Source organism: Buteo buteo, chromosome 16 (genome assembly GCF_964188355.1).
Source record: "Buteo buteo chromosome 16, bButBut1.hap1.1, whole genome shotgun sequence".
NCBI classification, from domain to species: domain Eukaryota; kingdom Metazoa; phylum Chordata; class Aves; order Accipitriformes; family Accipitridae; genus Buteo; species Buteo buteo.
In genome coordinates this window covers 28,259,636-28,278,881 of record NC_134186.1, presented here as the reverse complement: position 1 = coordinate 28,278,881, position 19,246 = coordinate 28,259,636, and the positions used below count along the sequence as shown (strand labels likewise).

At 37.6% G+C, this 19,246-nt stretch overlaps 1 protein-coding gene across 1 annotated transcript in view; it reads left to right on the top strand.

Annotated features, from left to right (window-relative positions):
- Positions 1 to 19,246, top strand: part of SHANK2 (SH3 and multiple ankyrin repeat domains 2) — a 360,490-nt gene that overhangs the window by 197,953 nt on the left and 143,291 nt on the right. Inside the window, exon 16 of the mRNA XM_075048288.1 lies at positions 2,490 to 2,565. Within this exon, the coding sequence (XP_074904389.1) occupies positions 2,490 to 2,565 (76 nt within the window). The remainder of the gene's footprint in view (positions 1 to 2,489; positions 2,566 to 19,246) is intronic.

Genomic DNA, 19,246 nt, shown 5'->3' with positions numbered 1-19,246 from the left:
CTCTTTGACTGAAAATATAGGTTGTAGGTGAGTGACAAAGGGATAAAATAAGCCTATACAAAACTATGAAGTAAGATTCATAATACAATAGGGATTTTCTTCCTCTTTGGCCGTCCTGTAGGAAGGAGGCTGGCTAGTCTCCTTTTTTAAATTTTATATAAATGTATATATTTCTATTTTTTCTTCGTACTGCCTTTCTTGTATCTTGCACACTGGTGCACTGCTATGAAGAAATAACTTGCTTACTCTTAGCCAGCCTCAACCTGCACATATATTTGCAGCCATAATTCCTCTGTATTATGTATGTATTTGTATTTATGTCTCCAACTGGGGGCGTGATCTGGTTATGTGTCAGCTGTACTGGTTAAAGCAAGGAAAGATGCATTTTGTCAACCCTTCTTCCCAAAGTCTGTCTCCTAGTACTTTCTTCTGCGGTGTGCTCCTTGGCCATGTTTAAAGCCTGTCATCCTGCACTGATATATTTTTTCTCTCCGCAGACTAGCACTTGGTCATCTGACAGCACTACCTCTCACAGTAATTTTTAACATCCTTAGAAGTTGTGACATAGAGAAGGTGTACCTTGAGGGCTACGTCTAGCTTGGAAATCTAATAAAATCTGTTTGGATGGAGTCAGGCTGTCCTTCAATGAAAAATTCCTCAGCCATGCAGATGAGAATTTTATGGTCACAAGCTAAACCAGAAACTTTTCAATTTGATTTTTGATGTCTGTTGGCCTAACTTAATGTGATTGCATTCGAGGACCAAGTTGTATTTAGGCAAGACTTTTTCCTGTCTCAAAAACTACAGTTTCTGCATAAGTATCTTCCCTTGAACAAAGAAGCCATTTAAAAAGGGCTGCACTGAAGATACTCATCTGAGGAAAAATGAATACACTAAAATATTATTGTGGTAAAAGCTGAGTAAGATGCAGAAAATTGATACATTTGAACAACAATTGTTGTATTACTTAAAGCTACCAAAGAAGGTTCCTCACTCTCTTTTTTGTTGAAGTTTTACTTTATTTGAATGCCTCTTTGGAATGCCTGTCATTCTGAAGAAGAATGTGACAATGAATTACCTACCTTCTCTACAATCCTTTTGTCCTTCCCTTCAAGTGTATTTTTTATATATGCATATATATATATCACACATATAGTGATAGCCTTTCAATGTCAGCCTTTTAGATTATGCTCTTTGCTGTGCAAACTGAAGCAACCAAATGTTGGAATAGATTCTGCATCTTTCCCACATCCTTGATTTCGTGGTGCTCCTGTAGGTACCCATTGAAAGAATAAATGAGAGAGCATCTTTCCAATCCTAGAGGAAGAGAGATGTTTAGCTCTGTTGCCTGTTGTCCTACAGATATGGTTCTAAACCAAGTACTGTAACTGTTATACCCATATTAAACCTGTTGGTGAATTGTAGAAATACTTGTGAACATAATGTTCATAGCCCTAGAGGTTGATTTAATGCTGCAACCACTAGAATGTGGAACTGCTTCAGTGGGATAGATTTTTTTTTTTCTGAAGAAAAGGCATAAATATAAAATTTTAATGTATTTGTGGTTTTAAATGCCTTTTTAGTAGACATATTGTTGTATCTTATTCCTTTTTTCTTCATGTTTCCCAAATATGGGATTTCTTTTTTTTTTTTTATCACCCCATATCCCCCAGTTGTTTGGATTGTTTGCTTTTGCTATATAATGGTAGTACAAGTTTCATGGTGCTGTTTCCTGTGAGAATTGATTGATGGCAATGAATGTGGGCAGCTACTTTTCCCCATACCCCATTCTCCATATGCCTAATAAAATTACAGAAATAGCTCTAGTTTTGTGTGTGTGTGTTTAAACAAAAAATACTGTGTTGCATTCTTTTGGCTATTTTTCCAACCTTTCTGAAATTTGTTGCTGGCTTTTCTTCTTTCTTTCTTCTTGTATTTTGCCTGTTTGTCCAAGCTATAAAAGAACCAAAAATTGGACTTGAAAGGTTTTGCCGCTGAGAATGGGGGTGGAACTCTAAAACTTGTGAATGATGTGATACACGATCTACAAGAAGTTCTTATTCACTTGATGTGTACGGTATGACAAAAGAATGTCTCAACTCCAAAGTCAGGTTTTTTTTCAAAATTACTTGAAACCATGTTAATTCACTGTAAGGGAACATAAGGAAATACTTTTTTACTGTGAGGGCAACCGAGCACTGGAATAGGTTGCCCAGAGGGGTTGTGGACTCTCCTCCTTAGGGATATTCAAAAGCTGTCTGGACACTGTCCTGCGCAACTGGCTATGGGTGGCCCTGCTTGAACGGGGGGTTGAACAAGTTGACCTCCAGAGGTCCCTTCCGACCTCAACCATTCTGTGATTCTATGAAGTACTGTAAGTTTTCTTTTATCGATGTATAGCAGAAAATCCGCTTTAAAATTGCAAATTAAAACAGCACTTGATTAAGAAATACAGGAGTCTTATTAAAAATTCTCTTTTCTTTGTGCAGAAACACGAACAGATAGAACAAAGAAACTGTTTAGACACTACACAGTTGGATCCTATGACAGCTTTGATGCTTCAAGGTAAGAATTTTTCTTTTTGGTTGCAATCTGTTTACAAAACCTTTCTGGGTTTCATTTAATTGTTACTTTTGGTTTAGACTTTTGAGGGGAAGAGGGAAGCAGATTACTAAACAGAGCTTCTCAAGATATTATTCTACATCTAAATTGTTTTTTATCACAACTTACTTTTTTCATATGGGATGGGTCTACAAAAATAGTGAGTGATGAAGTAATGAGTATCGCTGTTTTGTTTTCATGAGTGGTGAAAGAGATCAGCATTTCACAGAAGCAGTACGTTCCAGCTGCTTCTACAGTCAAGGACCACTTAAGTTGTTGGATACTTCACAAGATCAGGCCTTCTATATCTGTTCACAGAATCATACTTGCTGACAAGAAAACCGAAATAACATTTTGTGATTTGTTGTTCTGAACGGTGTCTTAGATCCTAAGTAGAAATTAGGCTCTTAGAAATGAGGAATTTAGAAATTAGAAATTATATTATTTATTTGCAGTTCTGCTGAGTATTCATGATTTTTAAGCAGGTTCTTCTCCCACATGCGTATACATTGGACATACAGCCAATTTCTGGTAGAAAGAATGATTTTTAAAGCGCAGAACCTCAGTTAGCTGTTGGTCTCTTCTTGAGAAAATTGTGGTGGCATACTGGAATCATTACACTTTTCTCCTCACTGTTTAATTACAGCTTGGGGTTTTTTAGTTTTCAAGAAAAACACCTTTTTTGTAGAAGAAGAATTCTGAAATGTGTAAAGTAATGATGGCAGAGTTTCATGTAGCACACTATTTTTAAAAAAAAGGAAAGAAGATGCGGTAACTTGTTTTTATTATGCGATCTTAATCCTTGTTCTAAGGGTCATGCATAGTTTCTATGCCAGTTAAACAAGTTGGGGAGGGAGGATGGAATTCAAGTCAGCTGAAGTAGTTTGGATACCCAAGATATCCTTCTGTGCTCCTGACGGTCGGTGTGCAGAGCTCTGAAAGGCAGGGGGCTGCCGGTTGTCTGCCGCATACAGCCTATAAATATTGGAAAAATATGTAAATCTGCAGTATCTTGAGTTGTGATTTGAAAGAGTGTTGCAGTGTTGGATGAAGAGGGAAGGTTTGGTGACATGGTAGGAGGAAGCAAAGGCTTGTGGGTTGGGTACAATCGTCCTGTCTTGGAGGCTCTGATCTTCCTGTTAGTGTATGCAGTGTGCTGCAGGGCATCAACTCTTCCTGCTGGGACTTAGGAACTGAGAAACCGCATTTCAACATCTTGCGTATTCCCCTTCCGTGATCAGCCAAGCTACCAGAGCTTCGCACTGTTGGACAATGGTGTGATTGACTGCATAGTCTATAATAATGAAAAAGTTGTCAAGAGAAGCTGTTAGCCTGTATTATGAAACACGTAACTGTTCTGCAGAGCAAGCTCACTGGTTACCGGTTACATTTCCAGTGAGAGGAATTGGCTTTTTGCAAGATTCTTTGAGTGATCATTATTCTATACAATTCATAGCCTTGTCTATATTTCAGTGTTAATGGATAAGGTTGTTTCTGTAAAGCTAGAAGCTGTGGCTGCAGCATGTGGCCTCAGAGATACCAAATAATCCAACTTGGAAAAAATAGAAAAAACAGGGCTACTTTCTAACTTAGAAAATGTCAGTTCCATCAAAACGTTTCTTCTTTTTTTTTTTTTTTTTTTTTTTTGGAGGGGGGGAGCTATTGATTCTAAAGCATTTGGATTTTTTGTTGTCCTTTTCCTGAGAAAGTTCAGGTCCATTCTTGGGAGAGAACAATGCTATTTGCCTTTCTGAAGTAGGCAGTACTTTAGAGAGGTTATTTTGAAAGCAGGAGGCCAAAAGCCACATTCAGACCAAGGGCTTGAACCTCATCTCAGTGATGCTCAAGTATGGCTTTTAACCAGTGAGCTGTTGGGGATGAATGGATTGTATTCTCTGCTTTTGGGAAGTCCCAGAAAGTGTGTGACATGTCTGGGGGGTTGGGGAGGAGGTTGTTGGTTTATTTTTGGATTGGTTTTGGTTTGGGTTTTTTTCCTCTTAAGGTATTGGGCTTGTGCAGTGCAACAGGAAAGCTCTCCAAAAATTTACATTACCCAATTCAGGACTACAGCTGAGCAGGAGAGTTTATGAAATAAAATGCAAGTTTTTGTACAGCCTTATTATTGAGATTCTAGATATGAAGTATGTCTGCAATTGTTGCTGATTCTGGCATCAGTATCTTAATTGTCTGAGCAGTAAGAGGGAAAGCAACAGAGTTCTCTTGGCAGCTTCTGAGGAAAGCAAAGTTTTGAAGAAAACTCAAGGATAGTTTCCACAGAGAATCTGAAACCCAGTGGACCCATTTTGAAGAGTAATAGTGAAAATCGAGAGGGAAAGGTAGGAGAGGAAATACAGTGGAAAGGTAGATTTGCTTAACACGCTTTTAAGTAGAGAAAAGTATGGTAATTTTAGAATTTTTGTAAAATAACACTAGGAAAAGTAAAAAAAAATATTTTTGGTGTCCACTAGTTAGCTGCTGAAAAAGAAAAAACATGTTTCTCTGAGGCACATATAATAACTCACTGTAATGATGTATTTACAGAGAACATACACCATAATGAAAGGTAAACTTCGTCTGTTACAAACATGACATGTAATGAAACATCGTTCTGATACTTTTTTCCTAAACAAAATAGAGTTCGAGGACGTGCTGCCCTAAAACTGCAATGGCACAAAAAGTTGTGTTTCAGATACTTGGCTGAGGCTGCAAATCAACTTTTTGCACATCTAAATGGTAATTTTACCGGTGCTTACGTATTGCTGCTAAAGAAAAAGAGTTTGGATTTAAGAATCTGACTGGAGATTACTATGTCTTGTTAGTACGTACAGATTTAATTCCTAGCATGGGCTTCCTCAGGGTGGGGGAATTGTTAAAAGAGGCAAACAAGATGTCAAACTACCAGCAGTTCTCGATATTTCCAAATTTCTACTGCTTTGTTTACTTTCTCTGTTATCATTTCCTACCAAAGTAGGGGAAGAATATAGTGAACCAGATTTAACTACTTGCAGCTAAGTTTTAATAAACATTTGTCAGAAGGCAATTGTGCCTGTGTACTAAGAAGAGCTTTGAAACCAAAGTACTAACAAAGCCTATCCAGTTCCTTTCTGGAGATGATGTGGGGGAGTGAGGGGAAGTGTTTGCTCCCTTCTCTTTTTCCCTCCCCCTCCCAAAGGGCAAAAATTGCTGAGCAGAAACACTCTGTTCAGAAATCTATATTAATGGGCTTATTCACATGCAGGAAAACACATTGTACATGGCATTTTTCATCTTTAGGAGAATGTGCAGCTTGAGTAATGGAGGTTCATTAAATCCTATTTCAGCTTTGCATAAGAGATCAGTTATCCATACATTAATACTTCAGGAAAATGGGTACTATACTTACTAATACGTAGAAAGGCAGTGAGACTTGCTTGCCAGTACAAATAGTCATTAAATATCATACAAATATAATATTTGAAACTACCAGGTCTAATGTATTATCTGCTTTGAATGCTGATGGGATACATTAATTCTGTTATGCAAAAATGATGTTGTCTCTTGCAGCTGTCACGCGCTGCTACTGCTGACATTCCTTTACATGGATTCCTTTCCTGCTTTATTAAAACCTTTTAAGAACTAATTACTTTCAATCATTTTCCTTTAATCTGATGCAGATGGACAAATGGCGACAGAAGGGTAGGCTTTGTTGCAATGGCATACATGTGGGAGAGGGCCAAGTTTCTTATGCTAGCAGGAGCTCTTGTTGGACCAACCGGAGTAAATACGTGTCCCTGGACATTTGTCCTGGGCTGCAGCTCTGGAGGCTGGGGTGGCAAGTGGGGCCAGCAAAGTTTCCTTCTGCCTCCCCAGATGGAGCAGGCAGGCAGCACCCGTGGTGTCAGAGCCCAGGAAGTGCCATGGCCCGAGGCTAGACTTGCTCGACGTGCCTTAGAGCCACCGAGAGGAGGAGAAAGCAGGCACAGAAGAATCACAGAATCATAGAATAGAATCATCAAATAGTTTGGGTTGGAAGGGACCTTTAGAGGTCACCTAGTGCAAGCCCTCTGCAACGAGCAGGGACATCTTCTCCTAGATCAGGTCGCTCAGAGCCCCGTCCGACCCGACCTTGGATGTCTCCAGGGATGGGGCATCCACCACCTCTCTGGGCAACCTGCTCCAGCGTTTCACCACCCTCATCGTAAAACATTTCTTCCTTCTATCTAGCCTGAATCTACCCTCTTTTAGTTTAAAGCCATTACCCCTTGTCCTAAAGAGCAGATATACCAACGAAAGTTTCAAGGAGATGATGTAAAACTGCTTCGACATGTCTCTGGAGTTTTGCATCTTCCCTGTATTTGTGGTTGGCAGTGGTCAAGACAACCATGGGACATTTCTTCTGAGAGCTGGGGCAGGGGTGGATCCCATGGAGTTTGTGAGGAAAAATGTTTGTTTGGGTCGGTCTTGTCTAGGCTGGATGGGTAATATTGTGACCAGCAAAGCAAAAACTTCCAAAGTATTATAAATATTCTTCAGAAGTCTAGTTAAAGTTCAGGACTACTTTTATTTTAAAGAAAATTATTTATAGGCCTTAAATCAGTTATTTCATCAAGGTCGAATTCCAGTTTATTAACAGAAATTCTTGCTAAGACATAGAATGGATGTTGGAATTTTAAAGAATTCTTTATTTTTCAAAAAATTAAAAATAAGGTAAACCTTTAGAAATGATTATTTTTTATCTGCTTTTTAAGTGAAGTGAGAGAATTGATTAGTTCTCTCAAGATAGGACAGTGAATTGTTCAGTCAGGAAAATCAGAGAAGACAAAATTAAGTTACCACATTAAAATATGTGAAATTATTTAGTTGTTTAATTTCAAATGTGAAATGTTAGCACCTTTTTAAATGTGATGTGACTGATGATAAAGTGGTAACTTAGTTTTCATACTCTGGAGACATAAATTATATGAGCAATTTTGGTCCTATGTAAAGATTATAAACTTGATTTGGTGGAAAACATGATCCAGTTGCCTTAGTGGATTTGGAAACTTTAGAACACAGCAGTGGAAACTTTTACTACTGTGTTAATTGCACCATCTCCCTCCCACCCCCAACAGAATAGTGAAATAGCAAAAGTCAATAGCATAATTGAATGCCAGTTTCAATGCAGTTATGAAGGATGCGATATAAATGTAAGATTTCCTGCCTGTTCTGTGTCTTCCCTTTCTTCACAGTTGACTTTCACGTCTTTTTTCTTTTTTTTTCCCTAACCACTTTAACTGGTACTAGTCACTGCATGGGAGAAGCTTTCTTGGTGCCTCTTCTTGACATCCTATGGCTACAGCAGTATTAGGAAGCTCACAGGAGAGGATGTAATAATAAATAAATAAATAACCTTTTTCAAAGGCTTTTTGCCACAAAGTTAATGATGGGAACAAATTGATTTGCCTTCTGGTTTTAGTTCTGTTTTTCTGGATGAAGAAAAAGAGGTAAATTGGATTGTGTGGTCTGGGAGGTATGTGTAAGAAAGCTTAATTAAAAGCTTAATTCATTAACCCTAGTGTCCCTACTTGGAGTCAGGTGGCAGCATCTGTGTCTCACGAACATAGAAGCTGACAGAAGCAACTCTTCAAAAGCCAATTTACATACAAACACCTAACAAAAATGAGAGATGAGAGATTTTTCTCAGCTGTATTCCCCAGCATTTTTCTGTTGATGTTGTCACCTGCACTGTCGGATAGAGCAGTATAAGCTTTAATCCTAGACAGCTCAGAGAGACTCTGGCACAGCTGAAGCTGTCTACCCCTGTAATTCAGCATGCTGTGTAGTGCTTTTTCTTTTTTTATTTTCAATCCACAGAGCCTACCTGTTGAATACCTCAGTCTTTGTCCCAAAATTGCGATGTAAATGTGCTGTCTTAATAGGTGTGTTACACAGTAATTACACCTTTTTTAGTGGAAGCTCTCAATTTGATGCCGAAATACTTTCATCTAGTTCGATATCTGGCTTCATGTGGATATTTGGCATAAATAGATTGTCTTCCTTCTGGAAAAATACAGTAGTCATCTCTTTAAATATATATTTAAAATGGATGGAGACCTTTTGAAGAATTCTGGCCATTGCAAGTCATGAGGTATGTAACGCTAGACAGGGAGGTAAGGGACCCTTTCCTGGTTATGGCTCTGCAGTAATCCCGTTACCGTGTTGCGTCTAGCGTATGTACTCGCTGAGTGCTGCTTGCTTGTGCGCAGCCATCAGCAGCAATCTGTTAAATCCCAGCAAATGGTTCTTTATAAAAATTGGAGGAATGTATAAGAGCCGTTGTTATTTTTTTATATCCTGCTCGCCACATTTTCATGTTGGTTCTCCCTAGGCCTGCAGAACAGTGAGGGAGACGCTGAGAGAAGTGTCGTTACATAAAGAATAGGTCTTTCTGCATTGACATAACTGAGACTTTTTGTTTTTCTGTTGGATGGCACCAGTTCCACTGTACTAATGTTTTCTGTGAAGTTTTTACTGTTCAGTTGATGTCTTGCAGGAACTGGAGTAAGGCTATTAAAATGGATGCTGTTCATTCTTAAGAAATTCATGATTTCTCTTCCTTTACTCTGGGATCGATGCATTGATAATAAGTTGAAAGTGATTTTACAGTTCTTAGCTGCAGGCATATATTTTAAACATAATTCTTGGTTTCCTCTGTTGGAAGGAAGTAAAATCAGCAGTATTTTAACTTTTCTACATATATACGTAGCTCAGTTTTTGTCTGGGAGATGGTAGCAAGAATTATCTGAGTATGCTCATAGTTGTAATGAAATACATATATAGGTATAACCATGTGATATAGTGATGTGGTTATATCTGAATGCTTGTTGAGATTTTAATGATTTAAGATCTCTGCATAGGTGATACTCTTGGTTCTTTAGGCATAGAGAACAGTCAGCACCAAGCAAAGTATAGAAAACAAAGTGCGTAAAATGTTTTGTGTGCGTGCATTGTCACTTTATTTCTAAAGATATTTTGTTGGCCTTGCCTGATGCCTATTCTGAATGAATTCATTTACTGTGAGTATAATAGTCTGATAGCACTGAACTGCTCTCAATGTGTGAGGCAGAAAGATGAGGGTAGTTCATTTTTAATACCTCGTGCCTCATTAACTTGAAGAATATAATTTAATACAATTTGGAAAATTACATATATGTTTAAGCAATAATTAAGGCATTGTAGATTTTGTGGAACAGGTGGAGATGTAAAATGTGAAGTTTTCCATTTACAGTTATTTAATTTCTAATGAAAATGATCTTACTTGCTAATAAACAGCTTTGCTCTTTGCCTCCCCTGCTGTTGTGTGCTGCCACGACTGAGCTTTTTATGTTGGTGACTACAGAAAATATTTAAAGTAATTGCTAAAATAGGAGGTAAAAAGGGTGCGTGTGTGCGAGCATGTATCTGAATTGTAGTAGCTCTTCTTTGAAATCTGTAGTATAATTGCATGAAGATGTAATATTAAAGTCTAATACAACTACAGTAAGATACAAAACTATACGGTGAGTGGTAAGAGTTTCCATGGACTTGCAAGTGCAATTTGAATTTGTCTGCTGCCTTAATAATGAAGTTTGTTTAAAGCACTTCAGTAAGATCCTGCTTTTAGCAACTAATGGTTTTGTAACTAATGATTTTGTAACTAATGATTAGAATTTGGCAGACATTTTTTTGGTTAGATATTTGCCTAAATTTTTAGCGGTAAAGTGTTAGCAAAGAAAGACCAACAGCTTCCAAGACCAAAGTTGAAAAAAAAATATATAGCCTTTCCAAAATTTAAAATTAAAATGCTCGTTCTGAAAGACTTTAAGAATCTACCTCTAGCGTGAGTGAAAACCTAACTGTGTAACTCTGGGTACAGAAGATCCTGACTGCAAGGGCCGTGGTTTGGTGGCCGTGCCATTTCCTACACGGTGACTGATACTCTCAAGCTCAACAGTATTTTCCCTGTAACTCCTCTGACCTGATGCTGGAGGACAGGATGGATTTAAATGTCAGAACTGAAAGCAGCAGCCTGTGTCCTGTGCATGGGGAGGAATAGTTTTCTAAATTAGAATAGAGAAAATAAAAATATATATTTATATAGGAAAAAGGAGTGGAAATGACAGAAGGTGAGGACACCAAGAAAAGATTGTGAGGGTGTGATACCAGGTTAGTCAGAAACAGGAGCCACATAATTAGATGCAAGGATAGAGCAGGGGAAAACAGGAGAATAAAATGTTTGTTTTTCAGGGAAAAGAAGAACAATTAAGTTTCTGACAATTAGTGTTTTACAGTCCTGTCTTCTAGCCTCCACTGCGATGACTTAGCTTCCTCTATGTGACCTTTAATTCCCTGCCCCACTACACCTTTGGCTGCCTTCCTCTCACCTAATCACTAGATGAGCAAAAGCCGACATATGGTGCCTCTGATTGTAAGCGATCCATTTTTAAGTTTTGGCAGGCCAAAAGGAACAAATAACTGTTGAGCTTGATCTGTGGGCTTTCCTCCAGTGGGAGCAATGATTTAAACCACTTTTTTTTTCCTATTTCCAGCCAGATTTTCTAAAATATTTGTTGCATTTGCAGGATTTGATCTACAAGGCGAATTCTAAGGGTGACTGGCAGGCAACATATGTCTTTTTTTCCTCTTAAAAGAAGAAACTATTGACAAGTCAGAAAGGGGTTGCCTTTCATGCTCTAAGTAAAGCTGGTCACTTCCATTGTGCAAAACATGAGGTTGATGGGAGGAGGATGTCTTGTTTTGTCTTGGGACAAAATAGATGTGCTGGAGTTGTATTTCTTTATAAATGGAGTGGGGTAAAACCCTACAAGGAGGGACCTGCTAAAGAGCAAGCAATAGCTGGTGTCAAGGTGTTCACCTGGAATAAAGAAGATCTGGGCTTGAGTCCCATGTGCGTTAGGCTGCTTTGACTTAAACCCATACCTTGTATTGCTGATGAATGCCAAGAACCTGGCGGCTGGAGTGATTCTTTATCCAAGTCTTTTGAAACTATTATTCTTTCACTGAGCCAAGAGACAGATGCTAGCTCTGTCCTCAGAGGTTGTGGCGTGCAGGTGGGGATGCTATATTTGAATGATTGGCAGATATACCAATTGAATAGTTGGTGATATTGCTGGGGGTGCCTGCTCTCTCTGATATAAGATTTCATCCTGTATTCTGCAGAAATAATGTGTAATGAAGGCTTAATTTAGACTAAAATATATCAACAAAAAAATTGCTTTAATGGATAAGCATTTCACTGAAACTGTTTTCGTGGCAAAATTCTGAACAGAATAGTGAATGTTAAGTTAAATACGTGCACTAGGAAATAGTGGTAACTGCATATTCAGAAAAAAGACTGTCACCCATGTGTCTTTTAATTTCTCTGGCTTTTAAATAAAAAAAAGCATGTTGGGCACAGATAACAGGTCTCAGAATTAAGCATTTAGTGCTACAATTGGAAACTAGGGCTGGTATTGAGTAGATTGTGTGATCCTTTAAACTAGCATTTCCAAAGACTTACAGTGTTGCACTGTCAGATTTGTAGAACGGTTGTAACTATAGCAGAGGTGGTTTATACCTCTACTGTAAACACTTCAGATATCATAAATTCTGAAGTACACTTAAAATTAAACTCTATGCATCTTAAGTTAGTTGCTCAATTGAGTTGAAACGATAAGCCAAAATTTTTTACCAGTACTTAGAAAATAAAGGCTTCGTATTTCCAGAAATTGCACGTCAATGCAACCAGCAAGCTATAGCTGAATGTCAAAGGAAAGGGGGCAATAAGGAGAGATTCCAGTTCAACATTCACTTAATTAAGAAAAGTAATGGCCAGTTTAAATAAAGCAGAGTTCTCTCTCTTCATCAGCTGGTATCTGTAAAGTCAGTGATTTCTCACTGCTACCAAATTTGTGGGCTAAACTGGCCATGCTTTGACAAAATTGCTGAAAATTCTGACACTGTTGGACAGGAAAGCTGTTAAGATGGACAGTTCTCAAGCTGTTTTGCAGATAAGTAAACAAAATTTGGAGTAGGCTTAAAATAACTCAAGGGCTTAGTGCAATTAGACAAATGGAGAGAGGGGAGAATATAGTTCAGAAAAAAAGGTAGAGTTGCCACCTCCTTTTTGATGCCATTGAGATTGTAAAATAATATGGTGGTTACTCAGGATTTTTAAACAGATATGTGACAATTAAACTAAATGAAATCACTCCTTAATGTCTTTTCAGTAAAATCCTGGAAAATCAAAGTTTCTCACTCTATACTGTATTTTTAAAGTTCTTGGAGAAGAAAAAAGTGGGAAGATGTTTTCAGAAAAACTTTCCTCTATGCTTTTGTTAATACCTCATTTGTTTTGAGACAGAGCTTGAAACTTACTTGTAACACAACTTACTAAACTGTCCTAAAATTTTACAGGAATTTTAACACTGATGATTAAAGCACTATCCACTTCTGTACAATCTAGAATTTTAAGTGAAATACTTATGTCTGTAAAGAACAGTCAGGGTTATTCAGACTTCTTGTGGTTAGAGCTGTATTTAGTTTCCAAGGAAGGCAGGACAGGAGGGCGACAGTTCCTCCTGCTCATCAGAGCAAACAGAGTGTGATGGAAACCCTGAGGGATCCCTTAAAACTAGTTTGAAACTCATGGTTATCACCAGTCCTGAAATCATCAGTGTCTTTCCCCTATTTCATAATTTATTTATGTTTAGTCATTAGTATGTTTAGATTAGTATATTTAGACTCTCTGAATGGCTGAGTGAGCAAATCAAGTTATGATACTGAAATGTATAGTGAGTTTAATAATTGTTATAGAGACCTGCACTGTCAAACTGCTACCTTAAAGGGCTTGTAACACATTTTAAAAGTGCTAGTAAAGCACCTTTTTTTTTTTTTTTTTTTTTTTTTACTGGAAGTGTGACTAAAGGGTATTAGAGAAATACGGATCAAGAGATCCCAAGGAAAACAGATATAATCTCCTGTATTACCATGGAACGTGCACGTCCCAAAGCACAATGACAAAACTGTACAAGAAGAAGGGAATAGAGTGTGCGATGGTTTTCAGTAAGACAAGGAGCAAGTAGCACAGCTTGGTTGGGAGCTGCTGGAGTACTTCAGGGAAGCACCAAAAGTGCTTGTCCATCTTTTACACACTTTTGGCCTTTGGCAGAGATAGGATGTTGGGCTGCAAGGACCGACACATGTCCAGCCCAGCATGGACACGCTCTAAAAGGGAAGGAAAAAATTCAAAGTCCTGTCTGATGTATGCCAGCTCTGAGATAAGCATAGAGATTGATTAGCAAGCTTTATGAACTAGTTCAGGTGCTGCATTGGCTGAAGAAAATCTTTATTGTTATATGTAGTTATGGTTTTGTACACTCATACTGTTACCTTAGATCTGGATTTACTTCCCTGGTTCTACTTTTGTTACTTGTCCTATTTGCTGACCTTGAACACGTTCTTTTCCTTGTTGCTGTGGTTGTCTGTGATAATACTGACCACCTTTAGCAAAATATTCAGAAAATTATTGATTAAAAAAACCTATATAGAAAAGCAGTGTTGTTATTAAAAGCTATTATTATTATTCCTTTTGTTCAAAGCTCATAGTATGAGCAACAAATATTAATATTTTCAAAATGCAGGCTTAGATCGCTCAAATGCTCGATAATTACAGCTGAAAATTCCTAGTAAGTATTAGGTATAAGTGGAGTGTGCTGTAGCCCAAAATACTAGTATGTTAATGGAACAACTATATGAAACGGTTTGAAGGACTCTGTGTTATAAAACTCTCATGTTCTATACTAGAACAATACCTGCCTTAATGTTTCATGTTTAGTTTTTACTTTGTCATGTATGGTACTTGAATTGACTATTTATTTTTTACATGCAAATGAAATTAAGATAGGGCAATGAAGCTTTTCTTTTTTTGAGCTCACTTTGCCACTCTCCTCGGCCCACCATGCTTTTTTGTTTTCTCCCTGCCAGTGCAGATGCAGGAGAATAATATTTCTCTCAAAAAAGACTATGTATACCCCTTGCATTGTGTGTATATATAGTGTGTGTATGTATATTCATATATGGAGATCCATACATATAGGTACATATGTATCCTATATATATTGACCATTGAGGTTTTTTTCCCTTCATATCCTGTCCTGAGATTTCTGTAAAATATAAAATCAGGCTTTTAGTGGATGATTTATGGTTCCAGGAAGTTGTTTGACTGCCTGTTCTGCTATATCAATATGTTACTTTAGTGGCTACAGTTTCAGCAACTTAAGGTAAAAACAGGGAAAAACCCCAAAAGTAGTACTAGCCAAATCGATTGACTTGGGTATTACCTTAGGTCAGCTGCTTCCTTCTCCTACACGCCAAAAAATATGATATTAAGTGTAATTAAAGGCTGGATAAGAAAAAGTGGACTAATATACATACACAGAGAGAGGAAGTTTCTCCTTGGTTCTATATAAAGAAATTGTCACTTCTTTGTACTTGTGTCATAAAATTTAATGTTCCTCTTTTAAAACCTATATTTCTATGTAACATTTTATAGCATAAATTCGTTGAAATATATAGCAGTGTTACTTTCTTTAACATAGGTTGCTTCTTTGTAATTATGGTTAATCTTTTGGGCAACTCGACAATCACAGGGCTGGAAAAAGTAGCACAATCTTTCTGACTTCCTAATTCTTATCAAAACACTGCATGACTGGTATTGGTGGTCTTGGTAACTTAGTGAAGAACTGTTCATTTTTACCAAGGGTATCAAGTATTCAAAATCCAATAAAGATGGCTTGATTACTTGTTTAAAAGTGTGGAAGGAGTTATATGCCCTGTCAGGTTTTAGTCTGTAATTTCCTCCCAATGCAGTATAGACCTGTGCAATATAGGAATTAGGGAATATCTAAATGTCTTTTATGGCATGCTACAGTTTGGCATATACCTCTTTCATCAACAAATGAATCGCAATGGAAAATATGCAGACTTGCTTTTCTCATGATCAAAGATCTCTATGTGATGTTTACTGAACTCTGTAGAAACAGCACTGGTACGGCAGATCGGAAAGACAAATGTATGAATATAGGAAGTATATAGGAGTATGGGTGAAGCATCCTCTCTTTTTCCCGTTCCTTTCCTTGGCCTGAATGTAGCCAGGTGAGGAAGACATGGCTATGCTGAGTTAGCCATTTAGCCATGGAGGAAATGTAAAGTTGGCTGAGGAGAAATTAGGATATGTCCTTTCTATTGCAATTTGAAGTTATTTGCTACAAATTATAAAGCCAGAGGGAAGAATAGTGTAAGGGTAGTGGTGTCGGTCTTTTTTTCCTTCTCTGTTTTTTTGTGTGAGTGCCAGCTGTACCAGTAAGGCATTGACACACAACCAACTGTTGGAAGTGCTAGTAAAGATGCTGTCGTTGGATGCTGCAGTTTCTTTGAGAGCACCTGTGGAGCTGGAATCCATACGTAGCACTAAGCATTTTATTCCATGCTGCATGTCCATATGCAGCCCTGATTTTGTAATTGTGTTTTTGGTGAAATAGCAATATGACTTGGAGTCCTTGTCATTGTGAATGCCTGATGAAATAATGCCTACTCTCCAGTGTAACTATTTTGAAGACACTAAAGTGTATTTTGAGAACTGTATTAGCTTTTATGGATGGGCAGCTTTGTTACCTCCAAATATGACCTCTAATTCATATAATTCAGTTTTAACAGTAAATGTTGTACTGATGTGAGAATTCTGGATCATGATAATGAAATAATTGTTTGGGGAAACAGTTCAACTTCAGCCTAACTCCACTTTATGTACAGTAGCTCCATGGAAGAAAATGTAGGCCTGTGCCCCAATACCCTATCTGAAGAAATGAGAAACAATTACATCTGTGAGTTCCTACAAATGATTCTGATGGCTTTGGGGCTAAGCAGAAGAAAGGGGAAAGTCAAACACTGCAAAGGAAGGAAACAATGTTTTTACTTAGATACCCTATTGTGAGAATCTCTTGGCCTCAGGTATGGAAGAGCAGAAAGGACGACTCTGGTTTTTTTGTTCCATGTGATTCTGTTCATCCCTTCTCCATGATATTTTAATTATTTTACCATCATTGTACTCCTTGGACTTCTACCTTCAGCTACCTAATAAGGAGTTTATCAACTTAAAGTTTACTGTTCTCCAGTATTTCTGTTCTAATGACAGGTTGTGTCTTCCTTGAGTGTAATGTTGAGGTACTTATCAACCATCCATTTGAAAATATTTTCTTACTGCCTTCCTCCCAAACACATCTTGCTATAGACTTCCAGATATACATACACGCTAAAGGGAAATCATTTAGACTTGTCTTATATGACTGAAAATAATATTGGCAGGATTGATCGGCTGTACAGAGTAAGCGCTACGCATGCGTTTTTGACACAAGGCAGGACAAAAAATGTAATTGTATTTTTACTGAGTATCTCCTGTAAGAGTATATTGCTAGAAGGTGGGAATAAGTAGTTGAAAAAAGCGAAATATAGAAAGTAAACACACATTCAGAAAAATGGTAAAATATGATTGACCAAAATAGCTGGAAATTATTATTGGTTATTAAATATGTTATCATGAGAAACTACAAAAAGATTCAATCAAAGGTAGTAGCACCGGGCTGTGAATTATTCTTTAGCATAATAACATGTTGTTGTTCAAAGCTGTATCATATATTTACCAAACAGCACATTCTTAAGACAAATTGCCTTGCAATGCAATGAAAGACATCATCACATGAGGGAATCTCAGCATGCAATGACAACATATTACAGAGAGGTTACTATGAGTTTGAATATTCAGTTGACTACATCTTGCTGTTTCTGTTTGGGTTGTAAGTGGGTTAGGTAGGGACCATCTATGTATTTTCCTATTTGCTGTGCAAAGAGCCATGCTCACTGGTGTAGCTACTACCTCTTGAACAAGTGATTGTTGTTCTGCATGTTATGCAAGAGCTGTGAAAGCTCTTCTGTAAGACCTACAGCTGGATGATCAATGCCTGGGAAACTTGAGCAATCACACAGAGAGTCTTCATTAATCTTGAAGGCCTTAATTACTAGGATTAGCCAATTTTCCTGGAGTCATTACAGCAGATGACTATAAATAGTAAGTTTGACCCCTTTCAGCAATGACAGCAAAAGTTTATCCACTGGAAGTCTGTTATATCTTACAATAAGATTTGCTGTAGATACCATTTTCATTTTATCTGGTATCAGGACAGGTAACTTTCCCAAAGAAGGAAAATATTTGGAGAGAACGTTCTTTATGTGCTTTTAACAGGGATGGACTGTCAGAACAGGCAGTAAAGAGCTCCTCTTGAATAGATTTCCCAAATGCCCTTCTATGAGCTTGAACATAACCACCATAAATTGACTATCTTAGCCTAAAGGAATTAGTGCGACTGCTTTCCGACATAGTGTATAAATTTATGGAACGGTTTAGATATTGTTTTATTGCATCTGGCAAGGTACAAAAAAGGCATTTCCATTATTGTTGGGCTGTGATTTGATCCTTCTAACATGTAGCTAGCTGTGAATTCAGTAGATCTTTCAAAAAGATTGAAATTGCAACAGTACTGAGGAGAGGACATAAAAAAGATCTAATGAAGAGATTTGGATTTACTTGGCCAACAAAGTAATGAACTTGCAGAGAATAACTTCTCACTCAAGGATAGAGCAAGCCATCTGGCTGAAGGGTTTGTGGGCTGAGAAAGCTACTCATTTGGTTGTAACTGGTTCTTTGGATCTCATGTGTAATCTGTTAGGTAACTTTTCTGCCTTGGAAGGCTGTAGTCCACTTTGTTAAAGCTGAGAAGGTTAGACTTAGATTACATTTCTAGGGGATGCATGATTGGAGAGAATCAGGAAAATAACTCCTATTTAAATTCATTTTTTCTGCCTTAGGGAGAGGTTGACAATATACCAAATAGCCATTTTTGTTTCCAGATAATGATGATCATTTCCAGTGGAGTGTATGCTACATGCTGTTTTTCAGATTGAATTCAGCAGCGATACACGTGATGCAAACTTGCCTAAACATATTCTGTGGTCTTGATAGTTTCCACCTCTGCAATTTAGTATTTCAACTTTTGCAAGAAGTGATGCTTTAAGATAGGGTGTAGTTATTCTAGTTGTGAAATGGAAACTAGGTTTCATGGGTTTGCCTCCATCAGGAACCTGCGCTTCAACCTTTATTTTCTTCATACAGATCTTTATGAAGGACTTGACATTTCTACTTCCTTCCTCAAGTATTGTCTTAATGGGCTGTTAGCAAAGTAGAAATTCTTGCTGTCTTGACAAGTCTACACAAATGATGGTTGTTATGTTGAACATAACAGTGCTGAATTCAAATCTCAGGTGTCTGTCTGACCATGGGTAAATCTCTTTATTTCCCTTTCTCCATTGGTAAGTCTGTAAAATTATGGAAATTCTAAGACCTCTGCACACTTCTTGAGCCTTAAAGTGTTAGGGAAGCTACATGAACCGATGAACAAGTATATTTTCTAATATTTAGTGTTTGGATAAAGCAAAAGTGATTTTAGATTGACTTTTTTTTAGCCTGAAGTTTTTATATTTAAGATTGTACTTCATGCAGAAATATTCTGCACTTGATAGGGTGTATTTTGCATTT